This window comes from Myotis myotis, unplaced genomic scaffold (assembly GCF_014108235.1).
Source record: "Myotis myotis isolate mMyoMyo1 unplaced genomic scaffold, mMyoMyo1.p scaffold_m19_p_18, whole genome shotgun sequence".
Classification (NCBI taxonomy): Eukaryota; Metazoa; Chordata; class Mammalia; order Chiroptera; family Vespertilionidae; genus Myotis; species Myotis myotis.
In genome coordinates, this window is record NW_023416322.1 from 28,052,620 (window position 1) to 28,070,138 (window position 17,519).

At 39.0% G+C, this 17,519-nt stretch overlaps 1 protein-coding gene across 12 annotated transcripts in view; it reads left to right on the forward strand.

Annotated features, from left to right (window-relative positions):
* ASH1L (ASH1 like histone lysine methyltransferase) overlaps positions 1 to 17,519 on the forward strand; it is a 133,424-nt gene that overhangs the window by 8,873 nt on the left and 107,032 nt on the right. For 7 of the 12 annotated variants that reach the window (XR_004973333.1, XM_036343762.1, XM_036343761.1 and 4 more), the window contains exons 2-3: positions 821 to 1,341; positions 12,779 to 17,339. The exons of 1 other annotated variant lie outside the window; for it this stretch is intronic. Coding sequence is in view for 8 of the 11 variants with exons in the window: in XM_036343762.1 (XP_036199655.1) it covers positions 922 to 1,341; positions 12,779 to 17,339 (4,981 nt within the window). In the remaining 3 variants the exon portion in view is untranslated. Of the gene's footprint in view, positions 1 to 820; positions 1,342 to 12,778; positions 17,340 to 17,519 lie in introns of those variants that run through there. 4 more of the 12 variants (XM_036343768.1, XM_036343771.1, XM_036343767.1 and 1 more) reach the window with 3 other exon arrangements.

A 17,519-nucleotide genomic window follows, 5' to 3' on the forward strand; every position in this document is an offset into this window, starting at 1 on the left:
GTGTAGTTTATTCAAATTTTCAGCTAGGGTGTACCACTCACCTCCTGTAAAATAAATTGGCATGCTGGTTTAAAAATATTTTATGAATTTGGGGAATTAAAGCATGCCAACTGACTACTATAAAAAATAAATTTCTGGTTTTCAAAGTTTTTATAACAATTGTTATAAATTATTTGTGTGATCAGTTGTTTAACTTTTGTCTTTCTCATTAAAGTATAAACTTGTAAGTTTAGGAACTGGATCTGTTTTGTTGAATACTGTACTTTCAGGGTATTGTACATGATAGATGCTCAGAAATATTTTTGAATAAGTTCAGAGTTGAATTGTACAACGGAGATAATTTTAGCCTAAGAGTTCTAATGTAAAAAGCCTGATAACCTCTTATAAAAAAAGGTTGGAACACTGGAACCAGCCAAAAATGATTCTTTTACCCGTAGTGAAATTGATTTTATTCAACTAAAATGGAGAAATATATTCCTTGAAACTGAGGAGTGCTAAAATATATGAAATTATTTTTTAACTTAGGCTTGTGTTTATAGAAGCTTTTTGGTTGAGTTATAACAGTGGTTCTTAAACATTGATTTGCACTAGCTTGTTTGCCACTCAGCTTGTTTATGATATCTGTAAAATAATAAACTTACTCTGAAATTTTAAATCTAATCATAACTAAGTGAATTTAAATTCATTTCGAACTACATTTTTATTTGTTTCAACTGTGATTCTGTGTTCTTCTGACTAACTTGTTCCCCCTCTCCCCCTTAATACTCATTTCTCACGTTACTTCTACTCTGATAAATTTTTGTTATGGTCTGTCCTGCAGAGAAAGAGATGCTGGTTGCAAGTTTTGGAGATTCCTGTTTTTTATGGAACACAGTTCTGTAAAATATTCATAGGATTCCTTGGTAATAACATACACTTGTGATGGACCTTAGAAATACTGCTATGTTAGGATTGGGTTCTGATTCCGAAGGATTTTCAAGAAAGAGTCCCTCTGCCATCAATGCTGGAACATTGGTCAGCAATAGAGAAGTAGAGCTAGAAAACAACGCAAAGGAGGAAGAGGGCCTTCGCAAATGGAATCGGGAAAGAAACATTGAATCAGGGAAAGATGATGATTTGACTGATGCACAGCAACAGTTTTCAGTGAAAGAAACAAACTTTTCAGAGGGAAACTTAAAATTGAAAATTGGCCTTCAGGCTAAGAGAACTAAAAAACCTCCAAAGAACTTGGAGAACTATGTATGTCGACCTGCCATAAAAACAACTATCAAGCACCCAAGGAAAGCACTTAAAAGTGGGAAGATGACAGATGAAAAGAATGAACACTGTCCTTCAAAACGAGTAAGTAGAATTCCCAACAATATGTGGTGACAATATTTGGATTTCTCGATTAATTTTTATCTAACCTGAATACATTTTCTATGAAGTTTGAATTTAATCTTTGTAAGTTATTTCAAAATAGTCTGTTTTATAAGACTGAAATGAAATAGGCTTTGTGGCTTGTCAGGAGATGTGAGTGATAGCCTTACCATGTATGTATTTGTATTAGTAAAATCATGGCAAATATTTTAAATGGAGTATACCCAGAATCCTGCTTCTAGTGGCATAGTGGAAAGAATACTGGACTTGTTTAGGAAGCCTAGATTTTAATCTTAGTTCCTGTTTACCAACAGTGTGACTATAGACAAATCAACAGAGAAGAAACTGAGACTCAAAGATTTTAAATGATTATAATATTACCTATCTTTTAGTGAACTGTAAGAATCCAGTTCACTAATATATGTTGAGAGCTTTTGTTAAATGAATGGTTTTATACAAGTATTAACTCTTGTTTTTCCTCACAAGACAAGTTAGTAAATTAAAAATTGTCCCCTTGCACTGGCTGGTATGGCTCAGTTGGTTGGGTGTTGTCTTGTCCTATGTACTGAAAGGTTACTGGTTTGATTTCTGGTCAAGGCACATGCCCAGGTTATGGGCTCTATTCCTGGTAAGGGGCATGCAGGGAGGGGGCGTGCAGGAGGCGGCTGATTGATGTTTACCTCTCACATTGTTGTTTCTCTCTCCCTTCCTCTCTGCCTGAGAATCAATGAAAAAAAAACCTTAAGAAAAAATTGTCCCCTCTTTCTCACCAGCTATCCAAATATAATTAATTTTTCTTAACTCTTTTTACTCTGTCTGGTACAGATATTTAAAAAAAAATATTTTCATTTCAGAGAGGAACAGAGGGGGAGAGATAAGAGATAGATAAAAACATCAATGATGAGAGTCATTGACTGACTGTCTCCTGTACACCCCACACTGGGGATTGAGCTCACAACTGGGGCCTGATCTCCTGGTTCATGGGTTGACACTTAATCACTGAGTCTGTGGTTTCTGAGGAAAGGTGTTTGTATACTTGCAAAACTGCTGGTGATGGGTAGGTATTTATTTGTCTAACAATTACTTTAGCATAGGATTTGAATGTATTACTACCATCTGAATTAGTTCTTCAGAAATAATGGCAAGAGCTTAGGTGATAGAATCAGAACAAAATTCAACTACTGGCTTAACTGTACACAGCAATTTGGTTTATTTTATTGTGCCAGTTGTATTTATAATGTGGGACTCTTTTTTTTCCTTTTTATTTATTTTTTATTTTTTTTTAAAAAAATATATTTTATTGATTTTTTACAGAGAGGAAGGGAGAGGGATAGAGAGTTAGAAACATCAGTGAGAGAGAAACATCAATCAGCTGCCTCCTGCATACCCCCTACTGGGGATGTGCCCACAACCAAGGTACATGCCCTTGACCGGAATTGAACCTGGGACCCTTCAGTCCGCAGGCTGACGCTCTATCCCAGGGGTCCTCAAACTACAGCCCACGGGCCACATGCAAATACAAATATTGTATTTGTTCCCGTTTTGTTTTTTTACTTCAAAATAAGATATGTGCAGTGTGCATAGGAATTTGTTCATAGTTTTTTTTTTAAACTATAGTCCGGCCCTCCAACGGTCTGAGGGACAGTGAACTGGCCCCCTGTTTAAAAAGTTTGAGGACCCCTACTCTATCCACTGAGCCAAACTGGTTAGGGCGTTTTTTCTTTTTAAATATATTTTTATTGATTTCAGAGGGGGGGTGGGGGGAGAGAGAGAGAGAGAGAGAGAGAGAGAGAAACATCAATGATGAAAAAGACTCACTGATCAGCTGCCTCCTGCACGCCCCCCAATGGGGACCGAGCCCGCAACCTGGGCATGTGCCCTTGACTGGAATCAAACCCGGGACCTTTTGGTCTCCAGGCCGATGCTCCATCCACTGAGCCAAATCAGGTAGGGCTATAATGTGGGACTCTAATGCCTATCTTAAATGGTTATATAAATAATTAAATTTATATCTAGTATCTGGCTCTTGTGAATGCTCTCTTTTCCTTTTTATAGCCTAAGGTAGTACTTCACAACCTGGGACTCTGAAGGGGTTTGGGTGTGTGTGGTTGCCCTTGGAATATGATAGTGTGTGCAGAATTTTGTGTTTTTGTTTGGATGTATTTTTATATAGCTCTCACCAACTTCTCAAAAGGATTCATGACTTCAAAAAGATTAAGTATCACTGGCTAAGATTGACTGTTGTGAAGGATGTTGGTAGTCTAAGAAAGCTTGGGGTTTTCTTTTATTTATTTTAAAACAAGGCATTACCAAACCCAGCCAACGCCGTCCCCAGCCCCTGATTCACAAAAGTAGTTCAGTTTTTGTTAATGCTGCTTTTAAAGCAAAATTTATAGTAAAAACATAGAAATACAGATTGTATATTTTATCTTATAATGTAATTTTTCTTTCAACAGTGTTCAGAGGGCAAAAACAAGACCCTCTGAAAAAATATATTACTATCAGGTTAATACTCAATGATCGTTAACTGTTCATGTAATTTTTAAAAGCTGCTATATTAGGAAGTCAGAGTTTAGGAGATATTTGACACAAATGCACAGATGGTGGATATACTATACACTAGAATATTTTACCTATTTTTAGCTAAGCTACATATAATTCTAACATCTGAGAATATATGTGAAGGCAGAAAGATGATCCTAACAATGCACAGAAATCAGTGACTTTCACAGTAAAAGCAAAATTGCTGAGTGTGATTATCCTGTAGCTCCCTGTCTAGTCCTTGATTGCACAGGTAAAGGCATACAGAAGACATGACAGGGAGATACTGAAAATTGCCAGCCAAAGGCAGAGAAACTTGGTAACTTTACTTTTTTAATCTGTTTATTGCTTATGACTATTAGAAATTATCAAACAAGTGAAAATTCTCCTAAACATACTAGGTGAGTGTTTCTTTGTTTCAACTTCAAGAAGAAAATTATCTAAGATTAAAATGAAAAATATTACAACAATAAAGTTAAGGTTATTGAATTCCTTTAAAAAAAATGAAAAGAGAATGCTTTAGTACATAATAGGGAAAGGAAGAAGGATGAGGGATGAGGGAGTAGAAAGACTTACCCAATTAGATATCACCCAATTATGTGAAATGTTCCCTGAACACTCCCAGAGTTACTCTAACCTTTGTGCTTTCATTGCATGTATTTATCTGTTTTAACATATATCACATTATATTGTAATTATTAATTTACTAGAGGACCGCTCCCCAAAATCGTGCAAGAGTAGGCCTTCCTTCCCCTGGCTGCTGGCACTGGCTTCCCTCTGGTACTGGGGACCCAGGTTTCCCTCCAGGCACCCGGGAGGGACCTGAACTTCCCTCTGGCCCGGCTGGCACCCGGGCTTCCTCTGTCCGGAAGGTCATCCAGAAGGACATCCTGTTTAATTAGCATATTACGCTTTTATTATTATAGATTTGTTATTCTTTTACTAATGAATGTTTCTTGAGTGTCAGGGTGCTCTTTTTAGTTTTTACATTTCCTGACTGACAAATGCATATTTTAAAAAATATATTGAGAAAATAACCTCTTACTGTTTCTGTAAATATTGGTGTAAATTCTGCAGAAGTCTAGATTTTTAAATCTTCCTTTCTTATTTTAAGTACCTTTCTCACTCCCTAATGGAACAATTCTCTTTGCTTGTCAGGCTTTTTGCGACACTGTCAATGAGAGCACTAATGACACATAGGAGCTTAATATTATATTTCTCTTCTTTTTTCTCCAATTTTTTCTCTTTCTGCCTTCTAGAATAGCAATATTTTTTTAGATTAATTCACTCTCATGCCTGATGTCCGTGCAAAGTCATTGTTTATAGTCATTATAAAAAAAAAAAAAAGAAAAATCTGTGTTATTGGTAGTAATGCTATTACCTGTGGCTTTTGCACTAATTTTCTGATAAAGGACTACTTCAGTATATACATTAGAAAACCCATTCATGGTGAAGGTTGCAGTTCTGAAAAAGAAAAACTTTTAGATGAAACAAAAACTTTCCTTGAGTATTTTGTCCCAACACAGTGAGTGGTAAACTAAGATGTCTATAGTACCTCCATTTAAAAACAACCCCACATTAGATTCTTAGTTTTAAAAAACTAAGTTTTAGATGTCAAACATTTTTGAAAGCATTTAACACATCTTAGTGACTCATTCACTAGAAGGTACCACATGAGCCCAAGTGATAATTTTTTGTTGTTACTTCTATTGGTATTATGTTTATCCCAATGCCTTTTTTTAAAAAATATGAATTTTTCATGTTTAGTCTCCTTAGGTCTACCCAGAGAACTTGAGGTTTGCTAAATATGGGAGATGGTCACATTTTCTCATCCTACCTGTAATACCTTGTGGGTTTGCCATCTATGAATGTAGTCTTTCTTATACCAAATTATGAAAAGGTCCAAATGACAAGTCCACATTATCCCACTGCTATCTTTCCATTCTCATGTTCTTTTTGACAAAAGTTATTTAAAAAGGGCAATCTGATGGTATATAGGTATTTCCAGAACGTGCTTTGAATGGAGTTCTGTTGCCTTACCTTTATATTGGTTGTTTACTTTGGAAGCTACTTGAGTTAGAGTTATTTTGTAGTAGAAAATTAGAGAACAGTTGGCACAGAGCCCAGTTCTCCATGGCAGCAGCTATTATGTAAATTCTCCTGGATCTTCACATTTCAGTAAAGCCTTGTTTTCTCCCTTCACATACACAAAACAGACAGCCAAGGGGGCATCCACGATCTGCCCTAAGCCTTGGAGACAAAACAAGGTGCCATGCCACTCTTTTTCCAAAATAACATTCATTGTGGAAGCATATGCTCCCATAAATGGAGGGAAGCAGATCCCTTCCATTGCATTGTACAGCCTCTGCTAAAAATATATACCAGGAAGGTTAAAACTGCCGTACTTAGTTTCATCAGGTTCATCCTCAATTCTTGCTTTCAGTTTGTATTAGAAACTTCTCTAATCAGCACCGCATTTGGCTGATTGAGCAGTTCATTTTCTCTTAAAGTGTAGAATGTTAAGGATATCTGCTTAAGTCAGTATTACGGTTTGGTTTAATGGTATATATAATGAGGTATGGTGAACGTGAATATTTCTCATTTCATTGTTGAACTTGCTAATGGAAAAAGTCATTATTGAACCAAATTGATAGCAGGCAAAGCTGCTTTAGTCCCAGAAAATTAAACCTAAATATTGCTGTACTTACTTGCTAATTCACATGCTGCTTTTTCTGGTTTACTGTTCATATCTTTTATTTTATTTTAATGACTAAATCACTCCAGAGATGCTCACATACAGACTGCTCCATAAATGCATATTGATGATTAATTTTAATTCTGAGATATAGCTACATAGAAATGAATGAAGACTTTTGGGGAGACATCAGAATTAAAGGCCCTATATGATGAGATGTCAAAACCATGAGCTTTTATGAAACTTCATTAACAGGGAGACATGGTTAGATACATGATGGAAGAGTTGTTTCCTGTCTAACATCACTAAGTGAGTCAAATTCACTGGGTACATAGTTCTACATTTAAAAAAACACTTTATTGTTGAGAGTATTACAGATGTCCCCCCCACCCCCCCCATTCATCCAGTTCCCGCCCCGCCCCAGAACTTCACCACTCTGTGTCCATAAGTATTGCATATATATATACATATAAGTTCTTTGGTTAATCTCTTCCCCTTTCCCTTTGAGATTAGTTAGTCTATTCCATGTTTCCACGCCTCTAGTTCTATTTTATTCATCAGTTTATTTTGTTCATTAGATTCCTTTTTGTATATTTTGGTTTTTAGATTGAATTATTGATGGATATGCATTTATTGATACTTTATTATCAATATTTTTAATCTTTATTTTATTTATTTTTTTAAAATATATTTTTATTGATTTTTTACAGAGAGAAGGGAGAGAGATAGTTAGAAACATCGATGAGAGAGAAACATCAATCAGCTGCCTCCTGCACATCCCCCACTGGGGAAGTGCCCGCAACCCAGGTACATGCCCTTGACCGGAATCGAACCTGGGACCCTTCAGTCCGCAGGCCAACGCTCTATCCACTGAGCCAAACCGGTTTCGGCTTTAATCTTTATTTTTCCCTCTTCTTCCTCCTCTTCTTAAGGAATATCCTTCAACGTTTTATGTAATACTGCTTTGGTGGTGAATAACTCCTTTAGCATTTTCTTGTCTGAAGCTTTTTTTTTTAATATTTTATTGATTTTTTACAGAGAGGAAGGGAGAGGGATAGTTAGAAACATCGATGAGAGAGAAACATCGATCAGCTGCCTCCTGCACACCTCCCACTAGGGATGTGCCCGCAACCAAGGTACATGCCCTTGACCGGAATCGAACCTGGGACCTTTCAGTCCACAGGCCAACGCTTTATCCACTGAGCCAAACCAGTTAGGGCTGTGAAGCTTTTTCATCTGACATTTAATTCTGAATGATAGCTTTGTTAGGTAATCTTGGTTGTAAGTCCTTGCTTTTCATCACTTTGAATATTTCTTGCCACTCCCTTCAAAGTTTCTGTTGAAAAATCAATTAACTGTCATATGGGCACTCCCTTGTAGGTAACTAACTGCTTTTCTTTTGCTGCTTTTAAGATTCTTTGTCTTTAACCTTTGGCATTTTAATTATGATGTATTTTGGTTTGGGCCTCTTTGGATTCCTCTTGTTTTGGGCTCTCTGGGCTTCCTGGACTTATGAGTCTATTTCTTTCATCAGGTAGGGGAAGTTTTCTGTCATTATTTCTTCAAGTAGGTTTTCTTTTCTTTTTCTTTATTCTTTGTTTGTTAATCCTCACCTGAGGATATTTTTCCATTGATTTTTATTTTTAAAAAAAATTCTTTACTGTTGAGAGTATTATATATGTCCCTCTTTTTCCCCCATTGACTCCCTCCAGTCTGCCCCTATCCCCAGCCCAGGCCTTCACCACAAGTAGGTTTTCAATATCTTACTGTTTCTCTTCTCCTTCTGGCACCCCCATAATGTGAATGTTGGTACACTTGAAGTTGTCCCAGAGGCTCCTTACACTATCTTCATATTTTTGGATTCTTTTTTTCTTTTTGCTTTTCTGACTGGGTGTTTTTTGCTTCTTCATATTCCAAATTGTTGATTTTGATTCTCAGAATCCTCTACTGTTGGTCATTCTTTATGTTGTTTAGTGTATGCTTAATTTCTGACTGGTCTTTTTTCATGTCTTTCACATTCTCACTAAGATCCTTGAAAGTCTCATGAAGATCCTTGAGTAACCTTATTACTGGTTTTGAACTCTGTATCAAGTTGTTTGCTTGATTACATTTCTTTCATTTGTGACATATTTCTTTGTTTCTGCATTTTGTCTGTTTCCCTGTGTTTGCTTCTGTGTACTAGGTAGAGTGCTATGTCTCCTGGAGTTGGTATAGTAAGTGCCCTGTTGAGCACAGTGACTCAGCCTCCCTAGTCATCTGAGCTGGGCAATCTAAGTGTGCCCCTGTGTGGGCTGTGTGCACAGCCTTGTAGTTGAGCCTTTATTGCTGTTGGTGTTACTCAGAGGAATTGACTTCCAGGCCAATTGACTGTTAGGACCAGCTGCAACTACAGTGGAAGAGCTGCTGTGTAGGAGACAGGACTTGCTTCAGTGGGACTTCTTTTTTAAATGTATATATCTTTTATTGATTTCAGAGAGGAAGGGAGAGGGAGAGATAGAAACATCAATGATGATAGAGAATCATTGATTGGCTATCTCCTGCATGCCCCCTACTGGGGATCAAGCCTGCAACCCAGGTATGTGCCCTTGACTGGAATCAAACTGGGACCTTTCAGTCCACAGGCCGATGCCCTATCCACTGAGCTAAACCAGCTAGGGCTGAGTTTGCCTCTTGAGTGTGTCGCTTGTGTAGCATTGTAATCTGGTGTGGTCTGAAGCTGTCCACTGGGTGCACTGGCTCTGGGGCCTCCCAGGAGGTGCAGAGTTGGCCACTGCCTGGGACCACCTAGCCTTGCTACACAGAGATCTGCAGGTGGCTGCTACTTGTGTTGTGCTTGGAAGTGCCCAGGAGAGGCCAAGCTGTGAAGCAAGGCAGGCTATTGTTTGTGCTGGGCCTTGGGCCTCCCTCTTATTGATAGGTATGAGGCATGTTGATGCCAGCTGCTGCTTGTTTCAAAGATTTTAGGAAAGTCTGAAGCCTGAGCCAGAGCAGGCCATTCATATGGAAAAGCCACTTCAAACAGCTTAGGTGGGGCTGCAAGTTGGGTGGGGTGGGGTCTCAGGGAATCAGCAGAGCGGAGTGAACATTGTGAGCCAGTTTGATGCGAGACTCAGATATGGCGCCTGCCAGTTAGCTCTTTGGCAGGAGAGTTCTCAGCATAGGAACAGTGAACCTGTGAGCACCCCTATCCAAGAGAAAGCCACTCCCAAGTTCTTGTCCTGGTGCCAGACAATCCAGTTCCTCCCCTTATGTCCCTGGACCACTGTCCCCCCCCCCCCCCCCAAGCCGCTGTCCAACTGCTGGAGCTTAGAGGGAGTAAGTCCATACGCTGGCCCTTTAAAGGAACTGCTGGGACTCCAGCAGCCTCTGTGTCATTCATCCACAATATTTTCTGGTGTTTTTTTACAGCCAGAAGTTATGGGGACTTCTCTTCCTGGCACTGAAGGGTCTGGTGTGGGGCTGGGTGTTGGACCAACCTGTTCTGCGCCTCCACCCTTCCTACCAGTCTTAATATGCTGTCTTCTTCTCTAGTTGTAGGACTTCATTCAGCCAGCTTTCAGGTGGTTCTGAATAATGATTATTCTGTATTTTAGTTGTAATTTTGATGTGGTTGTGGGAAATAGGGAGTACTGTGTTTACCTACACCACCATCTTAGTTCTCTGGTCAGGGAAGGACCAAGTAAAAGCACAAGCCATTATAATGGCTTAAAGACCCTCCAGTATCTAACTAGCCCTTTTTTATTACATATTGTATTATTCTCCCCAGTCACCTGCTTAAGTTCTGGTACACTAGTATTCTTCATGTTCTTGTTAACTTCCTTACTTGTCTTTGCTAGCCCAGTCACTGAACTCAGTTTTCCATAATCTCTTCTAACACTCTCTGTTGCCTTCTGGTTTTTTCATAGCAGTTATTACCTTCTAACAAAAAATATTTTTAAATGTTACTGGTTTTCACCTGGCCGGTGTAGCTCAGCGGTTGAGCATTGACCTAGGAATCAAGAGGCCGTGGGATAAATACCCATTCAGGGCCTATGTCTAGGTTGCAGGCTCGATCCCCTGTGAGGGGTGTGCAGGAAGCAGCTGATCGATGATACTTCTCTCTCATCGATTTTTCTATTTCTCTATTCCTCTCCCTTTCTCTCTAAAAATCAATAAAAATATATTTTTTAAAAAGTTCCTGGTTTTCTTTATTGTGTTCCTAAAATGTAAGCTTTACGAGAGCAGGCATTTTTTGTCTTAATTTTTTTTTTTTTTTTGCTGTGTTGCCAACAATGAGTAATCACCCAATACTTGTTGAATTAAGTATTAGGCCCACACACCTTTTCTGCATAAAACATTCCAACAAATTTCCCTCTCTTAGACTAAAAAATGTCTGTCCCCCTACCTCTTTCCCAACTATTCTTCCCTTGATTACTCCAGCAAACCTGGATTCCTTGAATATACCAGACAAGCTCCTGCCAGAGAGCCTTTGCTCTTTCCGTTTCCTTTTTTTTTTGGTATTGTTCTTTTCTTAGTCGCTATGAAGATCCCTCTTTCACCTCCTTTGTGTTTCTCTGTAAATGTAATATTTTGGCAACCTATTCTAAAATTGCAAATCCTTTCTAACCCTAGTCTTTTTTTTTAGCATATATTTATTGACCTCAGATAAATATCACAAAGTGTTCTGGGTACCATGCGCAACATGGTCAGAAAGAGCCCCTACCTAGCCACTTGGAAAATACTATAAATTATATTTAAGACTTTTTCCTTTTATTTGATCAGACAGAGCCAAGACTATCTGATTAGTTTTCAGAGAAGAAGGAAGAGGGAGAGAGATAGAAACATCCATGATGAGAGAGAATCATGGACCGGCTGCCTCCTGCAAGTCCCCCACTGGGGATCGAGCCCACAATCCGGGCATGTGCCCTTGACCGGAAACGAACCTGGGACCTTTCAATTCGCAGGCTGACACTCTATCCACTGAGCCAAACCGGCTAGGGCCAACCCTAGTCTTTTCCTCTTTCGTTTTCATGCTCTGATTTTCTTCATAGCAAATCTTATCCTTTATTGCCTCTACTCTTCTCATGAATTAGAATGGAACCTCCATGGTGAAAGGGATTTTTTTTTACTGCTGTTATTCTTAGCATTTAAATTATAGGTACTTGCTACCTATTTGCTGAAAAAAGGAATTATGGAGCAAGAATTTAAGATTATAAAGTAAATAAAATCAGGCCCTGGCCAGGTGGCTCCGTTGAATGGAGCATCATCCCATATACCAGAAAAGTTGTGGGTTTGATTCCTGGTCAGGGCACATACCTAGGTTGCAGGTTCGATCCCTGGTTTGGGCAAGTACAGAAAGCAACTGATTGATGTTTCTCTCTTACATTGATGTTTCTCCCTCTCTATCTTTGCCTCTCTCTCTAAAAATCAATATAACATACCCCCAAGTAAGGATTAAAAAATAGTTAACATAAAATTTATAGTATTCTTGAATACCATCAGTTTATTGAGCTAGAAAATATTTTTAAAAATGTATTCACAAAATGAACTCCACTTCTACCAATAACAGTTGCACAGCTCTGTGAATATATTAAAAACTACTGAATCTGTGCTGTAAATGGGTGAATTTTATGGTATGTGAATTGTATCTCAATAACATTATAAATAAAATAACCAAGGAATTTCTATGTAATACAAAAAGGAAAAAATAGTCTTTTCAAGTATGAAACATATTATAAGGTTAAGGTATCACCTGTTCATTTTTTCCCATGTATCTGTACATGCATCTGAGGAGACTGTCATTTCTCCATTGTATATTCTTGCCTCCTTTGATGTAGATTAATTGACCATATACGTGTGCATTTGTTTCTGGGCTCTATTCTGTTTCATTGATCTATGTGTCTGTATTTGTGCAAGTACCATACTATTTTTTTTATTGTAGCTTTGTAATATTAGTTTGAAATTAGGGAGCATGATATCTTCAACTTTGTTCTTTTTTCTCAGGAGTGCTTTGGCCGCTCACTGTCTTAGGATTCCTTATAAATTTTAGGATTATTTGCGCTAGTTCCATTACATGATTTTTTTAAAAGGAGTACTGCCTATCTTACATCTGACATGTGATCAATAAGTTTGTTCAACTAAATACTGAATTGAAGTGGTATAAAGTTTATCCTCTCTAAAACCTTTTTCTTGTTCATATTTTAGGACCTTTCAAAGTTGTACAAGAAATCAGGTGATGTTTCAGCCATTCAATGCCATTCTGAAGAAAGTATCCATCTTCATTCACAGGGAGAAAACAATTCTTTGTCTAAGAAGCTTTCTCCAATACACTCAGAAATGACAGATTACATTAATGCAACATCATCTACTGTTGTTGGTAGTCGGGATCCTGATTTAAAGAACAAAACATTACTTAATGGAGGAACAACTGTAACAGAAAAGTTGGCACACCTTATTGCAACTTGTCCCCCCTCCAAGTCTTCCAAGACAAAATCGAAAAAGTTAGGAACTGGTACTACTATTTCAGGATTGGTTAGCAAGGATTTGATCAGGAAAGCAGGTGTTGGTTCTGTAGCTGGAATAATACATAAGGACTTAATAAAAAAACCAGTGATCAGCACAGCAGTTGGATTGGTAACTAAAGATCCTGGGAAAAAGCCAGTGTTTAATGCAACAGTAGGATTGGTCAATAAGGACTCTGTGAAAAAACTAGGAACTGGCACTACAGCGGTATTCATTAATAAAGACTTAGGCAAAAAGCCAGGGACTATCACTACAGTAGGACTGCTGAGCAAGGATTCAGGAAAGAAGCTAGGAATTGGTATTGTTCCAGGTTTAGTGAATAAGGAATCTGGAAAGAAGTTAGGATTTGGCACTGTAGTTGGACTGGTTAATAAAGACCTGGGAAAGAAATTGGGTTCTACTGTTGGCCTTGTGGCCAAGGACTGTGCAAAGAAGATTGTAGCAAACTCAACAATGGGATTAGTTAATAAGGACATTGGAAAGAAACTAGTGAGTTGTCCTATGGCAGGACTGGTCAGTAAAGATGCCCTAAACCTTAAAGCTGAAGCACTGCTCTCCACTCAAGAATCATTTAAGGCTTCTTGTACAAACATCAAGAGTCATGAAAGTCAGGAACTTTCTGAATCCTTGAAAGACAGTGCCAGCAGCAAAACTTTTGAGAAGAATGTTATACGACAGAGTAAAGAAAGCATATTGGAAAAGTTCTCAGTTCGAAAAGAAATCATTAATTTGGAGAAAGAAATGTTTAATGAAGGAACATGCATTCAGCAAGATAGTTTTTCATCCAATGAAAGGGGGTCATATGAAACCTCAAAGCATGAAAAGCAACCTCCCGTATATTGCACTTCTCCAGACTTTCAAATGGGAGGTGCTTCTGATGCATCTACAGCTAAATCCCCTTTTAGTGCAGTAGGAGAAAGCACTCTCCCCTCCCCATCACCTACTGTATCTGTTAATCCTTTAACCAGAAGTCCCCCTGAAACTTCACTACACTTGGCTCCTAATTCATTACTTCTAAGTCCTACCACAGAACTAATGGAAGAAATTTCTGAATCTGGTGGAAAGAACCAATTTACTTCTGAAAGTGCCCACTTGAACATTGGTCACAGGTCTGTGGGTCATAGTATGAATATTGAATGTAAAGGGATTGATAAAGAGCTAAATGATTCAAAAACTACACATCTAGATATTCCAAGAATAAGCTCTTCTTTAGGAAAAAAGCCAAGTTTGACTTCTGAATCCAGTATTCATACAATTACCCCTTCAGTTGTTAACTTCACTAGTTTGTTTAGTAACAACCCTTTTCTAAAGCTAGGTGCAGTAACTGCCTCTGACAAACACTGCCAAGTTGCTGAGAGCCTAAGCACTAGTTTGCAGTCGAAACCATTAAAAAAAAGGAAAGGAAGAAAAGCTCGATGGACTAAAGTGGTGGCAAGAAGCACATGCCGGTCTCCAAAAGGGCTAGAATTAGAAAGATCAGAGCTTTTTAAAAATGTTTCATGTAGCTCACTATCAAATAGTAATTCTGAGCCAGCCAAGTTTATGAAAAACATTGGACCATCTTCATTTGTAGATCATGATTTCCTTAAACGCCGATTGCCAAAGTTGAGCAAATCTACAACTCCATCTCTTGCTCTCTTAACTGACAGTGAAAAACCATCTCATAAGTCTTTTGCTACTCACAAACTATCCTCCAGTATGTGTGTCTCTAGTGACCTTTTGTCTGATATTTATAAGCCCAAAAGAGGAAGACCTAAATCTAAAGAGATGCCTCAACTGGAAGGTCCACCTAAGAGGACTTTAAAAATTCCTGCCTCTAAAGTTTTTTCTTTGCAGTCTAAGGAAGAACAAGAACCCCCAATTTTGCAACCAGAAATTGAAATTCCTTCCTTCAAACAAAGTCTGTCTGTGTCTCCTTTCCCAAAAAAGAGAGGCAGACCTAAGAGGCAAATGAGGTCACCAGTCAAGATGAAGCCACCTGTACTATCAGTGGCTCCATTTGTTGCCACCGAAAGTCCAAGCAAGCTAGAATGTGAAAGTGACAACCATAGAAGTAGTAGTGATTTCTTTGAGAGTGAGGATCAACTTCCAGATCCAGATGACCTAGATGACAGTCACAGGCCAACTGTCTGTAGTATGAATGACCTTGAGATGGAACCAGATAAAAAAATCAAGAGAAACAATGGACAATTGATGAAAACAATTATCCGCAAAATAAATAAAATGAAGACTTTAAAGAGAAAGAAACTGTTGAATCAGATTCTTTCAAGCTCTGTAGAATCAAGTAATAAAGGGAAAGTGCAATCCAAACTCCATAATACAGTGTCAAGTCTTGCTGCTACATTTGGCTCTAAATTGGGCCAACAGATAAATGTCAGCAAGAAAGGAACCATTTACATAGGAAAGAGGAGGGGTCGAAAACCAAAAACTGTCTTAAATGGCATTCTTTCTGGTAGCCCTACTAGCCTTGCTGTTCTTGAGCAAACAGCTCAGCAGGCAGCTGGATCAGCATTAGGACAGATCCTTCCCCCTTTACTGCCTTCATCTGCTAGTAGTTCTGAGATTCTTCCATCACCTATTTGTTCTCAGTCTTCTGGGACTAGTGGAGGTCAGAGCCCTGTCAGTAGTGATGCAGGCTTTGTTGAACCCAGTTCAGTGCCATATTTGCATTTACACTCCAGACAGGGAAGTATGATTCAGACTCTTGCAATGAAGAAAGCCTCAAAGGGGAGGAGGCGATTATCTCCTCCTACTTTGTTGCCCAATTCTCCTTCACATTTGAGTGAACTCACATCTCTGAAAGAAGCTACTCCTTCTCCCATTAGTGAGTCTCATAGTGATGAGACCATTCCCAGTGATAGTGGAATTGGGACAGACAATAACAGCACATCAGACAGGGCAGAGAAATTTTGTGGGCAAAAAAAGAGAAGGCATTCCTTTGAGCATGTTTCTCTGATTCCCCCTGAAACCTCTACAGTTCTAAGCAGTCTTAAAGAAAAACATAAACACAAATGTAAGCGCAGGAATCATGATTACCTCAGCTATGACAAGATGAAAAGGCAGAAACGAAAACGGAAAAAGAAATATCCCCAACTCCGAAATAGACAGGATCCAGACTTTATTGCAGAGCTGGAGGAATTAATAAGTCGTCTAAGTGAAATTCGAATCACCCATCGAAGTCATCATTTTATCCCCCGAGACCTCCTGCCCACTATTTTTCGAATCAACTTTAATAGTTTCTATACACACCCTTCTTTCCCCTTAGATCCTTTGCACTACATTCGAAAACCTGACTTAAAAAAGAAGAGAGGGAGACCCCCTAAGATGAGAGAGGCAATGGCTGAAATGCCTTTTATGCATAGCCTTAGTTTTCCTCTTTCTAGTACTGGATTCTATCCCTCTTATGGCATGCCTTACTCTCCCTCACCCCTTACAGCTGCTCCGATAGGATTAGGTTACTATGGAAGGTATCCCCCCACTCTTTATCCACCTCCTCCATCTCCTTCTTTCACTACTCCACTTCCACCTCCTTCCTATATGCATACTGGTCATTTACTTCTCAATCCCACCAAATACCATAAGAAAAAGCATAAGCTTCTTCGACAGGAGGCCTTTCTTACAACCAGCAGGACTCCCCTCCTTTCCATGAGTACCTACCCTAGTGTCCCTCCTGAGATGGCCTATGGTTGGATGGTCGAGCACAAACACAGGCACCGCCATAAACACAGAGAACACCGTTCTTCTGAGCAACCCCAAGTTTCCATGGACACTGGCTCTTCCAGATCTGTCCTGGAGACTTTGAAACGCTATCGATTCGGAAAGGATACTGTTGGAGAACGATATAAACATAAGGAAAAGCACCGGTGTCATATATCCTGCCCTCACATTTCTCCTTCAAAAAGTTTAATAAATAGAGAAGAACAGTGGATCCATCGAGAGCCTTCAGAATCTAGTCCATTGGCCTTGGGATTGCAGACACCTTTACAGATTGACTGTTCAGAAAGTTCTCCAACTTTATCCCTTGGAGGATTCACTCCCAACTCTGATCCAGCCAGCAGTGATGAACATACAAACCTTTTCACAAGTGCAATAGGCAGCTGCAGAGTTTCAAACCCTAACTCCAGTGGCCGGAAGAAATTAACTGATAACCCTGGACTGTTTTCTGCACAGGACACTTCACTAAATCGGCCTCACAGAAAGGAGCCACTGCCTTCCAGTGAAAGGGCAGTACAGAACTTGACAGGTAAGGGTCATTTTGTTGCCTGTTAACTTGTGTTAGAGAACTAGATTACTTGTTGATTTTTAGTGGGAGAAAAGGGGAGAGAGAGAGAGAAACATAGATTGGCTGCTTCCCGCATGCCTTCTACCAGGAATTGACCCTGCAACCTGGGCATGTACCCTGACTGGGAATTGAAATGGCAAC